At 42.0% G+C, this 19,063-nt stretch overlaps 2 protein-coding genes across 7 annotated transcripts in view; both read right to left on the reverse strand.

The window, feature by feature from the left end:
* The window catches only part of LOC129824475 (rho guanine nucleotide exchange factor 18-like), a 29,539-nt gene extending 26,619 nt beyond the window's left edge, over positions 1-2,920 (reverse strand). For 3 of the 6 annotated variants that reach the window (XM_055884172.1, XM_055884171.1, XM_055884177.1), the window contains exon 1: positions 2,803-2,914. The gene's annotated coding sequence lies outside the window, so the exon portion shown is untranslated. The other 3 variants (XM_055884173.1, XM_055884174.1, XM_055884176.1) reach the window with 3 other exon arrangements.
* A 4,620-nt stretch (positions 2,921-7,540) lies between these two features.
* LOC129824478 (insulin receptor-like) overlaps positions 7,541-19,063 on the reverse strand; it is a 90,285-nt gene continuing 78,762 nt past the window's right edge. Inside the window, exons 22-23 of the mRNA XM_055884181.1 lie at positions 9,474-9,608; positions 7,541-9,275 (exon numbers count right to left, since the gene is read on the reverse strand). Coding sequence (XP_055740156.1) covers positions 8,882-9,275; positions 9,474-9,608 — 529 coding nt within the window. The 3' untranslated portion in view covers positions 7,541-8,881. The remainder of the gene's footprint in view (positions 9,276-9,473; positions 9,609-19,063) is intronic.

Raw genomic sequence — 19,063 nt, forward strand, 5'->3', positions numbered from 1 at the left:
CTTAAGTATATTTAAAACAAATACTTTTATTGAAGTTGTATTTTACTGGGTAATTTTTACTTTTACTTGAGTCATTTTCTATTAAGGTATATTTACTTATACTCAAGTATGACAATTGGGTACTTTTTCCACCACTGCAAGTTTGAACATTAAAGTACCGCACAGTAGAGTTCAGTAAAGTAGAGTATAGTTCAGTACAGTACAGCACAATACATTAGTGAATTCAGCTCAGTGTGCTCTACTGTATACTATACTGAACTATACTCTACTTTTCTTTATTGTACTCTACTGTACTGTGCTATCCAACTATGGTTTGTGACAACTATGATTTCCCATTGTAGCAAATTCAATTGCAGAAATTCCGTTACCGATTTTTCAGAAATCCCGTTACTGATTTGGAATTTCGAGTTTTAATCACTTAATTAATACATACAATTGATATCAGTAAAAACACTAATTGATAGGTCTACCTTTACTTGTTACTTCTGTGTATGTTCATTATCCTCCCTCTACATGAGGGAGAGAATTTAAAAAATATCTTTAAGATGTGTTTTTTTGGTAACGGAATTGAGGCACAAGGCAATATTTCTTAAACTTACAAGAGGCAAACAATTTCTCCAAAACTAAATATTAAAGTGTTAATATAACTTGGCAGGGGTCTTCAACGTCATTGTGTTTTGATGTATTTCTAAAAACTTAAGACTTTTTCTGGTACTGTAGATGTTTTCAAAGACCCCTTTTCCAGCATTTTTAGGATGGATTTTTTTTTTTTTAATTATGTATATATGCCTTAATTTAAAAAAAATAGTCTCTTAGCTTTAATTTGAGACCCAATTTGACATGCTCCTACGAACTTGATTGATGTTCATTAGCATCATAGCATAGACCTAATGGTCACAGTTGTGAACTGACCCCATCAACTAAATTGCATTGAAATAAAATATACTATCAACTTAATGAAGCCTTCATAGATCCTTTATAAGGCATAAATATATGAATAAAAAAAACATTCATAAGCATATGCCATACTAAAAAGGATGGAGAATGGGTTATGTCCCATGTAAAATGTCAGTACACCATCAGTATGTATGGGCCCTCAGAGCAAGTTTGGTCTTATTTGTCCAACCACTGTAGCTCAAAGATATCTCTACCCACACCCACCCACACACACACACAGCCTAGTGACACCAAGGCTGTCCAAAACATACAGACAGGAGTGTGTGCCATAGAGGAAAGTAACCCACTGGCTGCATGTGTGTGTGTGCTTAGTTCACACAGCTGGGTACTAAAGACACAGTTCACACACCCTTCTGTCTCTGGCTCACCTGTTAAGTACACAAACAGACAGACATGACACAGCTTCCTCCTACAGTACACTACACACAGAGTCAAGAAGAGGCACCCTATTCCCTACGTGGTGAACTACTTTTGATCAGGGCCCATAAAAGTAATGCACTACATAGGGAATAGGGTGCCATTTAGGAATTTAAGTTTTACACTTCCCCATACTGACCTGGCAGGAAAGGGGAGGAGGGGAGAGTGGGTGTGGACGTGAAATACAGGTCAGCCAAGTATCCCGGTGGGTGAACTAAATCAGTAGATTAACACTTTCTCTACTTTCAATGCATTTTCCCAGAAAAAAAAAAAATCAGTAAAAAGGTGCGTAAATGCCATTTATACTCCACTACAACACTGACTGCCTGTCAAACATTAGTCAGTGCACTGCCACTAGCAAATGTTCAACATGCTCCCTTCATGATGTCCACAGGGCAGGGGCCTTGACACACTGTTTACTCATTAACAGGAAATAGCTACAGTATCTTTCTCTCCCTTTTGCGCTCTCGCTCTGTGCGTGTGTGTGTGTGTGGACTGTGGAGGTGAATTCTCATGGCGAGAGTGTAAATCCTTGGGTTTGGTGAAAAATGATGTGAGGGGTGTGTGTGTGTGTGTAAGAGAGTGTGAGCTCCAGCACAGCTAGTTAGGCCTACTTATAATCATGTGACCTATTCCCATCAGGGGTTCTGCATGGACAAACTGAAAAATACAGAACACAGCCTCACTAATGGCTGGGCTGGCCTGGGGCTTCCCCCCCCCTCACACACAAACCCTGCCTGGGGCTTTTCCTCTCACACACACAGCATATAGGTAGCTTGCTCAACAGTGTCCCATGTTTAGTTTCTATCTGAGAGGTGATAGTGACACCTGTCAGATCTTCTAACAGGGTCCATGATGATCTGTCTTTCTAATGTAAAGTACTGTATTCAACACAGCCACTGAGGTTAAGAACCTCTTCCGTCCCTAACAGGGAATAGTCACGAGTGTGAATGGCAGGTGTTAATTTCAGTAGTGGAGAGAAGTGTGTAGAGAAACAGGTACAAGTGGGTGTCTGTTAACGTTTATGCTTTGATGTCTTGGAGAGAGATGGATATTCAAAATCTTAGTTTGACAACAGATAACCTCCAAGTGACTTGAATTACTTTCAACAGCTTATTTTGAGCAAATACTGCATTGAAGTACGAATTTAAGTTTGAAGGCTACACGGCATATGTTTGTAAAGCATTTCATTTCAGTACGTCAAATACATGTCGATAGAATTTTCGAAAAGTTAATTCAAGTTAAAATTACTGCAATCATTACAATGTAACGTTTTTATGGCGACCAACCAACCTAGCAACAGTCATTTGCCAGGTCCACATAGTCAGGTCAGGTGTTACAGCCTAAGTCAACAAGAAGTATTTCATTTCCCCGTGAAATAAAACTATAAAATACGACATCAACTCGATAGTCTCGTTAAATTCTTACCCCACCCTCGAACTAATTCCAGCGCAAACTGTAGTAAAAATGTTGTTACTTTGTATCAGCTGCTAAGGATCCCGGATAGCATCGACAGCGTTTGCATGTACGAGCCTGTGCCTTTTTCTACATAGAGATAGATAGAGGACCCTTTGTATCTGTACCTTTATAGCGTCTGTGACAGCATGTGTTAGACCATTGAGGATATCTCAATTTTGAAGTAGTCAATTTTCTTCTTCACGATTTGGCGGATCCTTCCTGATTACCTGGTTGGACATGACTCCAACAGGGTCACCAGGAGAGTCCAGTCATTGAAGTTGCAAGTCCCACCGAGTTGACTACATTAAATAGGCGAAAGTCCTCATTGGCGCTGCCCATGCTAATACATCCTTTTGGCAACTAGAAGCTTCTATCATTCTTTATGTTATCCTACCTTCTCAAAGCATGCTGGGAGCCGTTCGTTTAATAGTTTAACGCAACCAGAGAAACAGGCAAAGCTAGAGGGTTACTCTGCCCAAAATCTGTCCTCGAAAATAAGACCACTAAGTGAGGAATCTTTGTATGGAGGTTAATGAGTGTCGAATTTGGTCAACAAGACATGTAATTGCTAATTTGCTACATATAAGGTTTATTTGATCAAATATACGTTTCATAATGGTTAGGATGCTACCAGTGGCGATTTTAGCATATAAATCTTGGTGGGGCAATCTCAACATATATTTTTTTAATGCATGCCAGCAAAGCCACTACACACAAGACTAAACAATGCATTCATTGCACTATAACGGTGACAAACAGTGCCCATAAACTGCTAGGACCTACATAAAGCTGTCCCAACAGCAGAGGTTTCTTTTCATCACCATGGAGTGAATCCATACCACCGCTACACCTGGCTATCAACAGAGCCTTCTCTGGTAGCAAAACAGTGCATTCAGACTCATTTACGGCATTTAAAAAAAAATGGCTGACTTGCTTAAAAACCAAATGTGTTTTTTACTGACAATTGAGATGTACAAACTATGGCATATGGTAACAATGAGCGGATAAGACGCAATCCGTAATTTCAAATAAGACATTAATGAGCTAGCTAAGATGGACGTAGTCAACAATTTGTTCAGCACCTTTGAAATGTACAGTGACAGAATTCAGAACATGGGCCGTTCTTACAGTATTCTCCCTGTACACCAAGTCAGAACCGTAAGATAAATAAAGGAGGCATATAAGCAGACAATGAAAGCTCTTACAATATTCAATGATTACTTTTCTCTAAAACAGGCTAGAGGCTACATGTGCACCACCAAGTCAGAACAGTGGGCTAAGTTATGAGGGGAAAAAGGGACCAAATTATTAGGGTGAGGCACATGGGCTACTAACAGCTACAACACAACATACAGTATTACTATTTTCCCACTTCTGACACCAGTGTAATGAAACAGGCAGGGTGCAGGTCTCGAACCCTCGACCTTCTAGCCCGAGGTCCGGCGCGCTATCGACTGTGCCGCAAAAGCATGCTCGAGCGGCAGAGTCGATTTCCGCGCTTATAAACCCAGGGTCGTTACAGTATTCAGAGCCCTTGACTTTTGCCACTTTTTGTTACAGGCTCTGGCTGGGCCACTCAAGGACATTCGGAGACTTGTCCCGAAGCCACTCTCGTGTTGTCTTGGCTGTGTGCTTAGGATCGTTGTCCTGTTGGAAGGTGAACCTTTGCCCCAGTATGAAGTCCTGAGTGCTCTGGAGCAGGTTTTCATCAAGGATCTCTCTGTACTTTGCTCCGTTCATCTTTCCGTCGATCCTGACTAGTCTCCCAGTCCCTGACGCTGTAAAACATCCCCCAGCATGATGCTGCCACCACCATGATTCACCATAGGGATCAAATCAAATTGTATTAGTCACATACACATATTTAGCAGATCTTATTGCGGGTGTTGCGAAATGCTTGTGTTCCTAGCTCCAACAGTGCAGTAGCATCTAACAATTCACAACCATACACAAATCTAAAAGTAAAAGAATGGAATTAAGAAATATATAAATATTAGGACGAGCAAGGTCAGAGTGGCATAGTCTAAAATACAGTAGAATAGAATACAGTATATACATATGAGATGAGTAAAGCAGTATGTAAACATTATTAAAGTGATTAGTGTTCCTTTATTAAAGTGGCCAGTGATTCCATGTCTATGTATATAGGGCAGCAGCCTCTAAGGTGCAGGGTTGAGTAACCGGGTGGTAGCCTGCTAGTGATGGTATTGGCCAGGTGATGAGTGGTGACTGGTTTCCTTCATGACGCTTGGCATTCAGTCCAAAGAGTTCAATCTTGGTTACATCAGGCAGAGAATCTTGTTTCTCATGGTCTGAGAGTCCTTTAGGTGCCTTTTGGCAAACTTCAAGTGGGCTGTCATGTGCCTTTTACTGAGGAGTGGCTTCCTCCTGCCACTCCACCATAAAGGCCTGATTTGTGGAGTGCTGCATAGATGGTTGTCCTTCTGGAAGGTTATCCCATCTCCACAGAGGTACTCTGGAGCTCTGTCAGAGTGACTATCGGGTTCTTGGTCACCAATTGCTCAGTTTGGCATTCCCTCAACCAGCTTCATGAAATGCATTTCAATTCAAATGTATTCTTGGTTGAACGTCTTCCTGACGGGCCGCCCCCAGGTGGTGAAGGTAGGAAACAACACCTCCACTTCGCTGATCCTCAACACAGGGGTCCTACAAGGGTGCGTGCTCAGCCCCCTCCTGTACTCCCTGTTCAACCATGACTGCGTGGCCACACACGCCTTCAACTCAATCATCAAGTTTGCAGACGACTCAACAGTAGTAGGCCTGATTACCAACAATGACGAGACAGCCTACAGGGAGGAGGTGATAATAACCTCTCCTTCAACGTCAACAAAACGAAGGAGCTGATCGTGGACTTCAGGAAACAGCACCCCCCTATCCACATCGACGGGACCGCAGTGGAGAAGATAAAAGCTTAATAAATGGTCCACCCACAGAGACAAGTGTGGTGAAGAAGGCGTAACAGCGCCTCTTCAACCTAAGGAGGCTGAAGAAATTCGGCTTAGCCCCTAAGAACCTCACAAACCTTTTCAGATGCACAATTGAAAGCATCCTGTATCACCGCCTGGCACGGCAACTGCACCGCCACCAACCACTGGAGAGCCCTGAGGGTGATGCGTACTACCAAATGCGTCACCAGGGGCACACTGCCTGCCCTCCAGGACACCTACAGCACCCAATGTCACAGGACGTCCAAAAAGGTCATCAAGGACATCAACCAGCTGAGCCACAGCCTGTTCACCCCGCTACCATCCAGAAGGTGAGGTCAGTACAGGTGCATCAAAGCTGGGACTGAGAGACTGAAAAACAGCTTCTATCTCAAGGCCATCAGACTGTTAAATAGCCATCACTAGCCGGCTACCACCCAGTTACTCAACCCTGCACCTTAAAGGCTGCTGCCCTATATACATAGACATTGAATCACTGGTGACTTTAGTAATGTTTACATGCTTCTTTACTCATTTCATATGTATATACCGTATTCTAGTCAATGCCACTCCGACATTACTCGTCCTAATATTTATATATTTCTTAATTCCATTCTTTTACCTTTAGATTTGTTTGTATTGTAGTCAATTGTTAGATACTACTGCACTGTTGGAGCTAGTATTTCGCTATAACTGCAATAACCTCTACTAAAAATGTGCATGTGACCAATACAATTGGATTTGATTTATACAGAACAAAAATATAAACGCAACATGCAACAATTTCAAAGATATTTGCTGAGTTAGTTCATCTAAGCAAATCAGTCAATTTAAATAAATAAATGAGGCCCTAATCTATGGATTTCACATGAATGGGAATACACATATGCATCGGTTGGTCACAGATACCTTAAAAAAAAGGTAGTGGCTTGGATCAGAAAACCAGTCCGTATCTGGTGTGACCACCATTTGCCTCATGCAGCGCGACACATCTCCTTCGCATAGAGTTGTTCAGGCTGTTGATTGTGGCCTGTGGAATGTCCCACTCCTCTTCAATGGCTGTGCAAAGTTGCTGGATATTGGGAACTGGAAAACGCTGTGTACGCGTCGATCAAGAGCATCCCAAACATGCTCAATGGGTGACATGTCTGGTGAGTATGCAGACCGTGGAAGAACTGGGACACTTTCAGCTTCCAGGAATTGTGTACAGATCCTTGTGAGATGGAGCCATGCATTATCATGCTGAAACATGAGGTGATGGTGGTGGATGAATTGCATGACAAGGTGCCTCAGGATCTCGTCACCGCATCTTTGTGCATTCAAATTGCCATTGATAAAATGCATTTGTGTTTGTTGTCCGTAGTTTATGCCTGGCATACACATGGTCTGTGGTTGTGAGGCCGGTTGGACAACTGCCAAATTTTCTAAAATAACGTTGGTGGTGGCTTATGGAAGAGAAATTAACATTCAATTCTCTGGCAACAGCTGTTGGACATTCCTGCATTCAGCATGCCAATTGTACACTTGCTCAAAACCTGAGACATGTGGCATTGTGTTGCGCGACAAAACATTTTGTGTTGTGCCACATGTTAAAGTGGCCTTTTATTGTCCCCCAGCACAAGGTGCACCTGTGTAATGACCATACTTTTTAATCAGCTTCTTGACAGGTGTGACATATCCTGGCAAAGGAGATACGCTCACTAACAGGGATGTAAACAAATTTGTGCACAAAATTGAAGAGAAATAAGATTTTTGTGCGTATGGAACATTTCTGGGATCTTTTATTTCAGCAAAGACCGACCCTATTAGATGATTTGTACACATGACACCATGACATAGTAAACAACAACAAAGTAAACAGTAAGAGAAGCATGTGGACAGAAAAAGAGCGTGGTCATGTTGCACCGTGCTGCTTTATTTATGAAGAGCAGACAGTTTGATTTGATCTGATATCAACAGGCCAAGCCAAGAGAAAATACCAAATGCTGCTGGTTTATCACAAGTCCAAATGATTATTAGTATGAATTCTGGATTAGAAAAAAATAAACATAAGAGACAAACATGTAAAACCTTTTTTTCTACAGACTGGAAATACCTCATGAAAGACAATGTATGTCAACCACTATGTACAAAAAAAAAATATTAATAATATATTTATATTTTCTATACCCACTAAAATATATAAAAAGAAGCAGCTATGTCTTCTGAGGAACTCGTTTCTTTCGTCAAAATGTCTTTCTGAAACAGTTTTTTAAATATCCTTCAGTTGTAAATGTGAAAACTCAAAGAGAAAATGAAACATAAATAAATTAAAAATATATAACCCCAAAAATCTGTTAATTATTTCTGTGTGATGCTGGAATACTGCAGAGTGTGAGGAGAAAATTGACAACAAGCTTCTCCAGTGGATCGATAAAGTTTGTTTGAAGATTTAAAAATGGATTTGAAACATTCATCCATCCAAAAGTTAGTTCTCAAGTGTGTCGTTCGTTGACGACTTGAGAGGACAAAGATACAGAGACACAGCTCCATGACATAAGATGCAGGCTACAGCCAGAGATAGAAGAGAAGGGCACTTTTACATTGAGCGACCCAGGTGGACCTCCATGGCCCAGGGAGACCCAGGGACCCAGTGAGGGCTGACCTGCCAAGGGAGAGCGCCTCGGCCTGGGCAAGGGACAGTCTGGAGAGTCCTCGGATTAGCAGCCTTCTGGTTGTCCCAAAGTTAGATTCACAGTTGATTCCCCCAAACCGCCACCCATTTGTGGAAGATTGGAAATATATTTTTTTAAGGATCAAAGACTAGAAAGAAGCACGGGAGGTTCTTTCTTAAATACAAAAAGTGTCTGTGTGGTTGTGTGTGTGTTTCCTGTGTGAACATTAACATACATACCGTAGTCTATTTGATGTGGCATCTTTACAAGAGAGCATTAACGTCCTGAGATATGTACACTTCGAGAGGGCCTCAGTGATAAAAGTGTTTATCTATATAAAATGAAAAAACAAAACAAAAATATATTCATATATTTATATCTATGCATCTGTGTGAGGGAAAAGGTTGGGCTTAAGGGGAGATAGGGATACGATATCCATATAGTGTTCTGTTAGGAGGGACTAGACCGAGGCAGAGCTAGTATCCGTCCGTTCGTCTTTCCCCCGTTCATGTGTGTGTACGGGACGTGTTCCTCGTAGCTGTTTTGTCTCAACCCCAGGGACGAACCCGCTTCGTCCCTCTCCGAGCTGTGGTCTCCCCTCTGAGAGTACGAGGAACTGTGGTCCCCTCTCTGAGAGTAGGAGGACGGGTCCAGGGGAATGCTTTCCATGTTGTCCATGTCTAGGTCAAAGTCCTCCTGCTCCTGAGGCTTGTTTTCCTGACTGTAGTAGAAGGAGACCTCCTGGAAGGACTGGTGAAGGTCCTCGTGGAGCATTTCGATGATCTCCTGGAAGCTGGGACGCAGCTTGGGGTTATACTGCCAGCACATCGACATCAGGTCGTGTCTGAATAGCAGGAGAGAGGAGCTGCTGTTACATCATATAGTTAAGAGCTGATGTTCGTTGTCGTTAAAACATGATTTCCTCAATATCACACACAAAAGTGTAATCCATGTTTCATACAGTTCCCTTCAATAATGATTAATCTTGTTATGACCAGTCACAGCTGGACATAGATATGTACAGTATGGAGGTGAGACTTACAGCCGGTCAGCACAGTTGTCTGGTCGGTCCAGAAATCCTCCGTCCATGACGAACTTCAGGACCTGCTCGTTGGACAGGCCCTGGTACGGCTGCTCCGCTAGGGTACTGACCTCCCACAGCACCACACCAAATGACCTGGGAGAGACACACAAAAACATAGGAGAGAGAAAAAAATCAGTGGCAAGGAAAAACTCCATAGGTGGATAGGTAGGGAGGTAGAAAATCTTGAGAGGATCTAGATTCTGTCCATCTGGACCAGGGATGGGCAACTCCAGTCCTCGGGGGCCTAATTGGTTGCACACTTTTGCCCCAGTCCCAGCTAACACACCTGACTCCAAGCAAATAATCATGATATTCAGTTTAGAATGCAATTCGTTTAATCAGCTGTGTTTACTAGGGACACGATGGTGGTAGGCCTGATCACTGACGACAATGAGACAGCCTATAGGAAGGAGGTCAGTGACCTGGCAGTGTGGTGCCAGGACAACAACCTCTCACTCAACGTCAGCAAGTAGTGTTAAGCAATTTATTGCTCTTTGAGGTCAGTTCGGTTTCGGTTTGGTTATTACAAAAATAATCACGGTTTTCCATTTAGGTTTCGATACATGTGGGTTGAATGCTGTAACACAGAATAAAACAATTAATAAAAGTCCCACAGTCGTGACTATTACTGCTTATCACTTATTAACATTACATGAATACAATATTTGTTTTATTTGATTACTATTATTTCATTCCAAGTCAACTCATACAGTATAGAGCTGCTGCCTATGCTGTCTTGACAAAATCACTATTTTAGTAGTTCTTCAGAGTCATAAATAAGGCATTATTTTATGAGTGCTGAATACCAACTTTCAATCACTTACAGTGTCTGGCAAAAGTATTCATCCCCCTTGGCGTTTTTCCTATTTTGTTGCATTACAATCTGCAATTTAAATTGATTGTGAAATGGACATACACAAAATAGTCCAAATTGGTGAAGTGAAATGAAAAAAATGACTAGTTTCAAAAAATAAATTTGCGGAAAAGTGGTGCGTGCATATGAAGCACCTAAATAAGATCTGGTGCAACCAATTACCTTCAGAAGTCACATAATGAGTTAAATAAAGTCCACCTGTGTGCAATCTAAGTGTCACATGATCTGTCACATGATCTCAGTACATATACAGTTGAAGTCGGAAGTTTACATATACCTTAGCCAAATACATTTAAACTCAGTTTTTCACAATTCCTGACATGTAATCCTAGTAAAAATTCCCTGTTTTAGGTCAGTTAGGATCACCACTTTATTTTAAGAATGTGAAATGTCAGAATAATAGTAGAGAGAATGATTTATTTCAGCTTTTATTTCTTTCATCACATACCTAGTGGGTCAGAAGTTTACATACACTCAATTAGTATTTGGTAGCATTAAGTATGGAAGTATGCTTGGGGGTCATTGTCCATTTGAAAGACTCATTTGCAACCAAGCTTTAACTTCCTGACTGATGTATTGAGTTGTTGCTTCAATATATCCACATAATCTTCCTGCCTCATGATGCCATCTATTTTGTGAAGTGCACCAGTCCCTCCTGCAGCAAAGCATCCCCACAACATGATGCTGCCAACCCCGTGCTTCACGGTTGGCATGGTGTTCTTTGGCTTGCAAGCCTCCTCCTTTTTCCTCCAAACATAATGATGGTCAGTATGGCCAAACAGTTCTATTTTTGTTTCATCAGACCAGAGGACATTTCTCCAAAAAGTACGATCTTTGTCCCCAGGTTTTGGAGCAGTGGCTTCTTCCTTGCTGAGCGGCCTTTCAGGTTATGTCGATATAGGACTCGCTTTACTGTGGATATAGATACTTTTGTACCTGTGTCCTCCAGCATCTTCACAAGGTCCTTTGCTGTTGTTCTGGGATTGATTTGCACTTGTCGCACCAAAGTACGTTCATCTCTAGGAGACAGAACGCGTCTCTTTCCTGAGAGGTATGACGGCTGCGTGGTCCCATGGTGTTTATACTTGAATGTTATTGTTTGTACAGATGAACATGGTACCTTCAGGCGTTTGGAAATTGCTTGTAAAGGCCTACAATTTTTTTCTGAGGTCTTGGCTTATTTATTTTGATTAGGTAGGTCTTGAAATACATCCACAGGTACACCTCCAATTGACTCAAATGATGTCAATTAGCCTATCAGAATCTCCTAAAGCCATGACATTTTCTGGAATTTTCCAAGCTATTTAAAGGCACAATCAACTTAGTGTATGTAAACTTCTGACCCACTGGAATTGTAATACAGTGAATTCTAAGTGAAATAATCTGTCAGTAAACAATTGTTGGAAAAATGACTTGTGTCATGCACAAAGTAGACGTCCTAACCGACTTGCCAAAACTATAGTTTGTTAACAAGAAATTTGTGGAGTGGTTGAAAAACGAGTTTTAATGACTCCAACCTAAACTTCCGACTTCAACTTGTTCTGAAAGGCCCCAGAGTCTGCAACACCTCTAAGCAAGGTGCACCACCAAGCAAGTGGCACCATGAAGACCAAGGAGCTCTCCAAACAGGTCATGGACAAAGTTGTGGAGAAGTAAAGGGTTGTGTTATAAAAAATATCAGAAACTTTGAACATCCCATGGAGCAGCATTAAATCCATTTTTAAAAATTGGAAATAATTTGGCACAACAACAAACCTGCCAAGAGAGGGTCGCCCACTTAAACTAACAGACCAGGCAAGGGGGGCATTAATCAGAGAGGCAACAAAGAGACCAAAGATAACCCTGAAGGAGTTGCAAAGCTCCACAGTGGAGATTGGAGTATCTGTCCATAGGACCACTTTAAGCCATACACTCCACAGAGCTGGGCTTTACAGAAGAGTGTCCAGAAAAAAGTAATTGCTTAGAGAAATAAATAAGCAAACACGTTTGGTGTTCGCCAAAAGGCATGTTGGAGACTCCCCAAACATATGGAAGAAGGTACTCTGGTCAGATGAGACTAAAATTGAGCTTTTTGGCCATCAAGGAAAATGCTATGTCTAGCGCAAACCCAACACCTCTCATCACCCCGAGAACACCAACCAGTCCCTGCCGATGATTTTCATCGGCAGGGACTGGGAAACTGGTCAGAATTGAATTGAAGGAATGATGGAAGGCGCTAAACAGGGAAATTCTTGGGGGAAACCTGTTTCAGTCTTCCAGAGATTTGAGACTGGGATGGAGGTTCACCTACCAGCAGGACAATGACCCAAAGCATACTGCTAAAGCAACACTCGATGGGTTTAAGGGGAAACATTTAAATGTCTTGGAATGGCCTAGTCAAAGCCCAGACCTCAATCCAATTGAGAATCTGTGGTATGACTTAAAGATTGCTGTACACCAGCAGAACCCATCCAACTTGTAGGAGCTGGAGCAGTTTTGTCTTGAAAAATGGGCAAAAATCCCAGTGGCTAGATGTGCCATGCTTATAGAGACATACCCCAAGAGACTTGCAGCTGTAATTGCTTCAAAAGGTGGCTCTAAGTATTGGTGGGGGATAGTTATGCACGCACGCTCAAGTTCTGTTTTATTTGTCTTATTTCTTGTTTGTTTCCCTTTTTTGGGGGGGGGAAAAATGCCAAGGGGGTGAATACTTTCGCAAGCCACTGTAGATCAGGGTTTCCCAAACTCGGTCCTGGGAAAAAATGAACAAAATGGAATTCAAATAATTGAACAGATGTCAGTCAATTAGTTGTTTAAAACTTCTTAGGGATAGGGGGAAGTATTTTCACGTCCGGATTAAAAGTGTGCCCAAAGTAAACTGCCTGTTACTCAGGCCCAGAAGGTAGGATATGCATATAATTGGTAGATTTGGATAGAAAACACTCTAAAGTTTCTAAAACTGTTAAAATAATGTCTGTGAGTATAACAGAACTGATTTGGCAGGCGAAACCCCGAGGATAGTATTTCATAGTATTACCCAATGGTTTTCTATGGGAAGCGCTATTTAATAGGAACCTGGTTGCAGTTCCTATGGCTTCCACTAGATGTAAACAGTCTTTAGAAATTGTTCAATGTTTTTCTTTTGAGAAATGAAGAAGTATGGCTGTTCTTTGTAAGTGTCACTCCAGGTGGAGTGGGTATTCCAGGTGGACCCTAATGTTTGGTGCGCGTGAACTGGAAGGCGCTTCATGTTGTTTTTATCCAGTATTGTTAACAGTTTATCCCGTCTTAAATTTTATCGGTTATTTACGTTTTAGGATACCAGAGGTTGGATTAGTAACGTTGTTTGAAATGTTTGGACCAAGTTTACAGGTAATTTATTAGATACTTTGTAGTCATGTTGGGCGAGTTGGAACCGGTGTATTTCTGAAATATAAAGGACATTTTGGGGATATAAAGAAGGAATTTATCGAACAAAACGACCATTCATTTGGGATTGCAAAAAGAAGAAGATCTTCAAATTTAAGGCATTTATTATATCGTTATTTCTGACTTTTGTGTCGCCACCTGCCTGGCTGAAAATTATTTTCATGTGTTTGTATGCGGGGTGCTATCCTCAGATAATCGCATGGTCTACTTTTGCCGTAAAGCCTCTTTGAAATCTGACACTGCGGCTGGATTAACAAGAAGTTAAGCTTTATTTTGATGTATTACACTTATATTTTCGTGAATCTTGAAATTTCTGTAGTTTGAATTTGGCGCTCTGCAATTTCAGTGGATGTTGTCAAATCGATCCCGCTAAAGGGATTGGCGCGCGAAGGGATCATTAACAGGTTTAAAACGGAAAAATAACCGACATTTCAGTTAATCGCTCAGCTCTATCAGCAAGACAAAGGAGCTGATTGCGGACAACAGGAAACGGAGGGCCGAGCACCCCCCATCCACGTCGACAGGGCTGTACTGGAGCGGGTCGAGAGTGTCAAGTTCATTGGTGTCCACCTCATTAAGGAATTAACATGGTCCACACACCAACACAGTTGTGAAGAAGGTGTGACAACGCCTCTTCCCCCTCAGGAGGCTGAAAAGATTTGTCATGGGCCCTGAGATCCTCTCTGCCATCCAGGACATTTCTAGCAGGCGATGTCAGGGGAAGGCCCTAAAAATTGTCAAAGACTCCAGCTACCCTAGTCATAGACTGTTCTCTCTGCTACTGCATGGCAAGCGGTATTAATGCACCAAGTCTGTAACCAACAGGACCAGTAGAGGCTGGTGGAATGAGCTATAGGAGGATAGGCGCATTGTAATGGCTGGAATGGAATTAAGGGAACAAAGTCAAACATGTGATTGCCATATGTTTAATATGTTTGATACCGTTCAATTTATTCCATTCCGGGCATTACAATGAGCCCGTCCTCCTTTAGCTCCTCCAACCAGCCTCTACTCGTTTTAAACCCTGAACAGCTTTTACTCCCAAACCACAAAAGCCAATTTATGCTTGATCCAAAAATGGAGGCATGCAGAGGCAAAATGGAGACCTGTACCGCATCGCTGTGTGCCTCCCAAATTTTGTAACGATGCAGAGGGCTCCGTATAGCTCCGCAGTGACCTGATTGGTTGACGGTAGGTGGGGCGGGAGGTCCTGCATAAACACAAACTCACTTCCTTGACACCTTCCCTCACAACAACTATGCTCAACGGCTCTGCGCTGCTCCGTAAAGCGCAAGTATGAATGCCCTGATGTCTGCAGAGGCCATATCACCGCAAATGCTGCACAGCCAATGCAGATTCCGGATTGACCATGCAGGACCTTCACGACTGCTAAATAGTTAACCAAATAGCTGCCCGGACTATCTGCATGGACTCTTTTTGCACTCTCTTTTGACTCATTACATATGCTGCTGCTACCGTTTATTATCTATCCTGTTGCAGAGTCACTTAACCCCTACCTATATGTACATATTTACCTAAATTGCCTCGTACCCCTGCATATCGAATCGGTACCCCGTATACAGTCGTGGACAAAAATATTGGCACCCTTGCACTTTTTTAAAGTAACTAAAAATAAGTTGAAATTGAACAAAGTATTTGGTCTCCACAATTATTTATTTCACTGTTAATATTACAGAACCTTTGTTTTTGATTCAGAACTTAATATATCCATTTAAATCAGAAATGGCATTGACAAAATAATTCACACCCTAGACTTAATATTTGGTAGCACAGCCTTTGGTCAAAATAACTGCAATCAAGCGCTTCCTATAACCATCAATGAGCTTCCTGCACTGTACTGGCAGTTTGGCCTACTCCTCTTGTGCAAACTGCTGCAGCAGTTATCCCAGATTAGAAGGGTGCATTCTCCTAACTGCTGTTTTCAGATCTCTCCACGTTTTCAATGAGATTTAGATCTGGACTCATTGCTGGCCACTTCAGAACAGTCCAGCGTTTTGTCTTGAACCATTCCTGGGTGACTTTTTGAAGTGTGTTTGGGGTCCTGCTGGAAGACCCATGACCTTCGACGGAGACCGAGCTTTCTGACACTGGGTCCGACATCGCGCTCCAAAATACCTTGGTATCATTCTGATTTCATGATGCCATGCACACGTTCAAGGCGCCCAGTGCCAGAGACAGCAAAGCAACCCCAAAACATCACTCAACCTCCTCCATGTTTGACTGTAGGGGTGTTCTTTTCTTTGAAAGCTTAATTTAGTTTTCTGTACTTTACCAAAAAGCTATAATTTGGTCTCATCTGTCCACAGAACATTCTCCCAGAAGGATTTTGGCATGTTTAGGTGTGTTTTGGGAAATTGCAGTCAGGCTTTCTTATGTCTTTCTCTCAGCAGAGGGGTCCTCCTGGGTCTCCTACCATATAACCCCCTTTCATTGAGTTGGCGACGGATGGTGCGAGTTGAAACTGTCGTACCTTGTGTCTGAAGGTCAGCTTGAATCTGTGTGGCAGTTGACCGAGGTGCTTTCTCCACCATTCAAACAATCCTTCGCCGCAAACTTCCATCAAATTATCTTGGGGCCACGTCCAGTGAGGTTGGCTACAGTGGCATGGGCCTTAAACTTGTTGATAACATTACGTACGGTGAAAACAGGAACATCAAGGTCTCTGGAGATGGACTCGTAGCCTTGAGATTGTCCATGCTTGGCTACAATCTTGTGTTTGTTTTCTTTCTTTTGTCCATGCTCATTGTGGTACACAGTGACACAAAACAGGAGAATGAGTCCTCTTCTCTATTCAAACTGGTTGACTATGTGATGTTTATACTGCAGGCACCTTCAACTCACCACAGGTGAGTTCAATTCCAAAGTAAATGAGAATCACCTGCTTCTAGAAGGTGCCAATAATATTGTCTGGCTCATTTGGGGGAAAGGGGGATACCTAGTCAGTTGTACAACGGAAATGTCTCTTCCGCATTTAACCCGACCCCTCTGAATCAGAAAGGTGCGGGGGGCTGCCTTAATTGACATCCACGTCGTTGGCGCCCGGGGAACAGTGGGTTCACTGCCTTGCTCGGGGGCAGAACAACAGATTTTTACCTTGACAGCTCGGGGATTTGATCCAGCAACCTTTTGGTTACTGGCCCAACGGTCTAACCACTAGGCTACCTACCACCCCATTGTAGGAATTCTTTGTGGAATTAGCTAAGATTTAGTGAATTTTTTGTTTTGTTCAACTGCACACCGAAGACATAAATATATGGATACCAAAATATGTTTTAATTTCAACAGTTTCCTGGAAGAAATGGTGCATTGTTCGAGAATAGTGCAAGGGTGCTAATAATTTGGCCATGATTGTATATAGCCAAGTTATCGTTACTCATTGTGTATTTATTCCTCGTGTTTTAATATACAGTCCCAGTCAAAAGTTTGGACACACCTACTCGTTCAAGAGTTTTTCTTTATTTTTACTACATTGTAAAATAATAGTGAACACATCAAGACTATGAAATGACACATAAGGAATCATGTAGTAAGCAAAAAAGCATTGAACAAATCAAAATATATTTTATATTTGAGATTCTTCAAAGTAGCCACCCTTTGCCTTGATGACAGCTTTGCACAATCTTGGCATTCTCTCAACCAGCTTCACCTGGATTTTCCAACAGTCTTGAAGGAATTCCCACATATGTTGAGCACTTGCTGGCTGCTTTTCCTTCACTCTGCGGTCCAACTCATGCCAAACCATCTCAATTGGGTTGAGGTCAGGTGATTGTGGAGGCAAGGTCATCTGATGCAGCTCTCCATCACTCTCCTTCTTGGTCAAATAGCCTTTACACAGCCTGGAGGTGTGTTGGGTCATTGTCATGTTGAAAAACAAATGAGTCTCACTAAGCGCAAAACAGATGGCATGGCGTATCGCTGCAGAATGCTGTGTTGGCCATGCTGGTTAAGTGTGCCTTGAATTCTAAATAAATCACAGACAATGTCAGCACTCCCACACTATCACACATCCTCCTCCTCCATGCTTCGCGGTGAGAACCACACATGCAGAGATAATCCGTTCACCTACTCTGCGCCTCACAAAGACACAGCAGTTGGAACCAAAAATCTTAAATTTGGACTCATCAAACCAAAAGACAGAGTTCTACTGGTCTAATGTCTTTTGCTCGTGTTTCTTAGCCCAAGAAAGTCTCTACTTATTGGTGTCCTTATTGGTGTCCTTGTAGTTGTTTCTTTGCAGCAATTTGACCATAAAGGCCTGATTCACGGAGTCTCCTCTGAACAGTTGATGTTGAGATGTGTCTGTTACTTACTCTGAGGCTGGTAACTCAAACTTATCCTCTGCTGCAGAGGTAACTCTGGGTCTTCCATTTCTGTGGCGGTCTTCATGAGAGCCAGTTTCATCATAGCACCTGATGGTTTTCGCAACTGCACTTGAAGAAACTTTCAAAGTTCTTGAAATTTTCCGGATTGACTAATGATGGACTGTCGTTTATCTTTTCTTATTTGAGCTGTTCTTGCCATAATATGGACTTGGTCTTTAATCAAATAGGACTATCTTCTGTATACCACCCCTTCTAGAAGGTGCCAATAATATTGTCTGGGTCACTACACAACTGATTGTCTCAAACGCATTAAGAAGGAAAGAAATTACACAAATTAACTTTTAACAAGGCACACCTGTTAATTGAAATGCATTCCAGGTGACTACCTCATGAAGCTGGTTGAGAGAATGCCGACAGTGTGCAAAACTGTCATCAAGGCAAAGGGCAAAGCTACTTTGAAGAATATAAAATATATTTATATTTGTTTAACACTTTTTTGGTTACTACATATGTGTTATTTCATAGTTATGATGCATTCACTATTATTCTACAATGTAGAAAATAGTAAAAATAAATAAAAACCCTTGAATGAGTATGTTCAAACATTTGACTGGTACTGTATATACATTTCCCTCTCTGCATTGTTGTGTCACACCCTGATCTTTTTCACCTGTCTTTTGCTTGTCTCTACCCCCCACCAGGTGTCTCCCATTTGTCCCCATTATCTCCTGTTTTTTTATACCAGTGTTTTCTGTTTGTCTGTTACCAGTTTGTCTTGTCAAGTCTTACCAGCGTGGTTTCCCATTTTCCAGTCTTGCTAGTTTCTGTTTTCTAGTTTCTCCGGTTCTGACCATTCTGCCTGCCCTGAGCCTGCCTGATGTTCTGTACCTGTTTATTGCTGCCCTGGATTTCGGACCATTCTG

The sequence above is a fragment of the Salvelinus fontinalis genome, chromosome 26, assembly GCF_029448725.1.
Source record: "Salvelinus fontinalis isolate EN_2023a chromosome 26, ASM2944872v1, whole genome shotgun sequence".
Lineage (NCBI taxonomy): Eukaryota > Metazoa > Chordata > Actinopteri > Salmoniformes > Salmonidae > Salvelinus > Salvelinus fontinalis.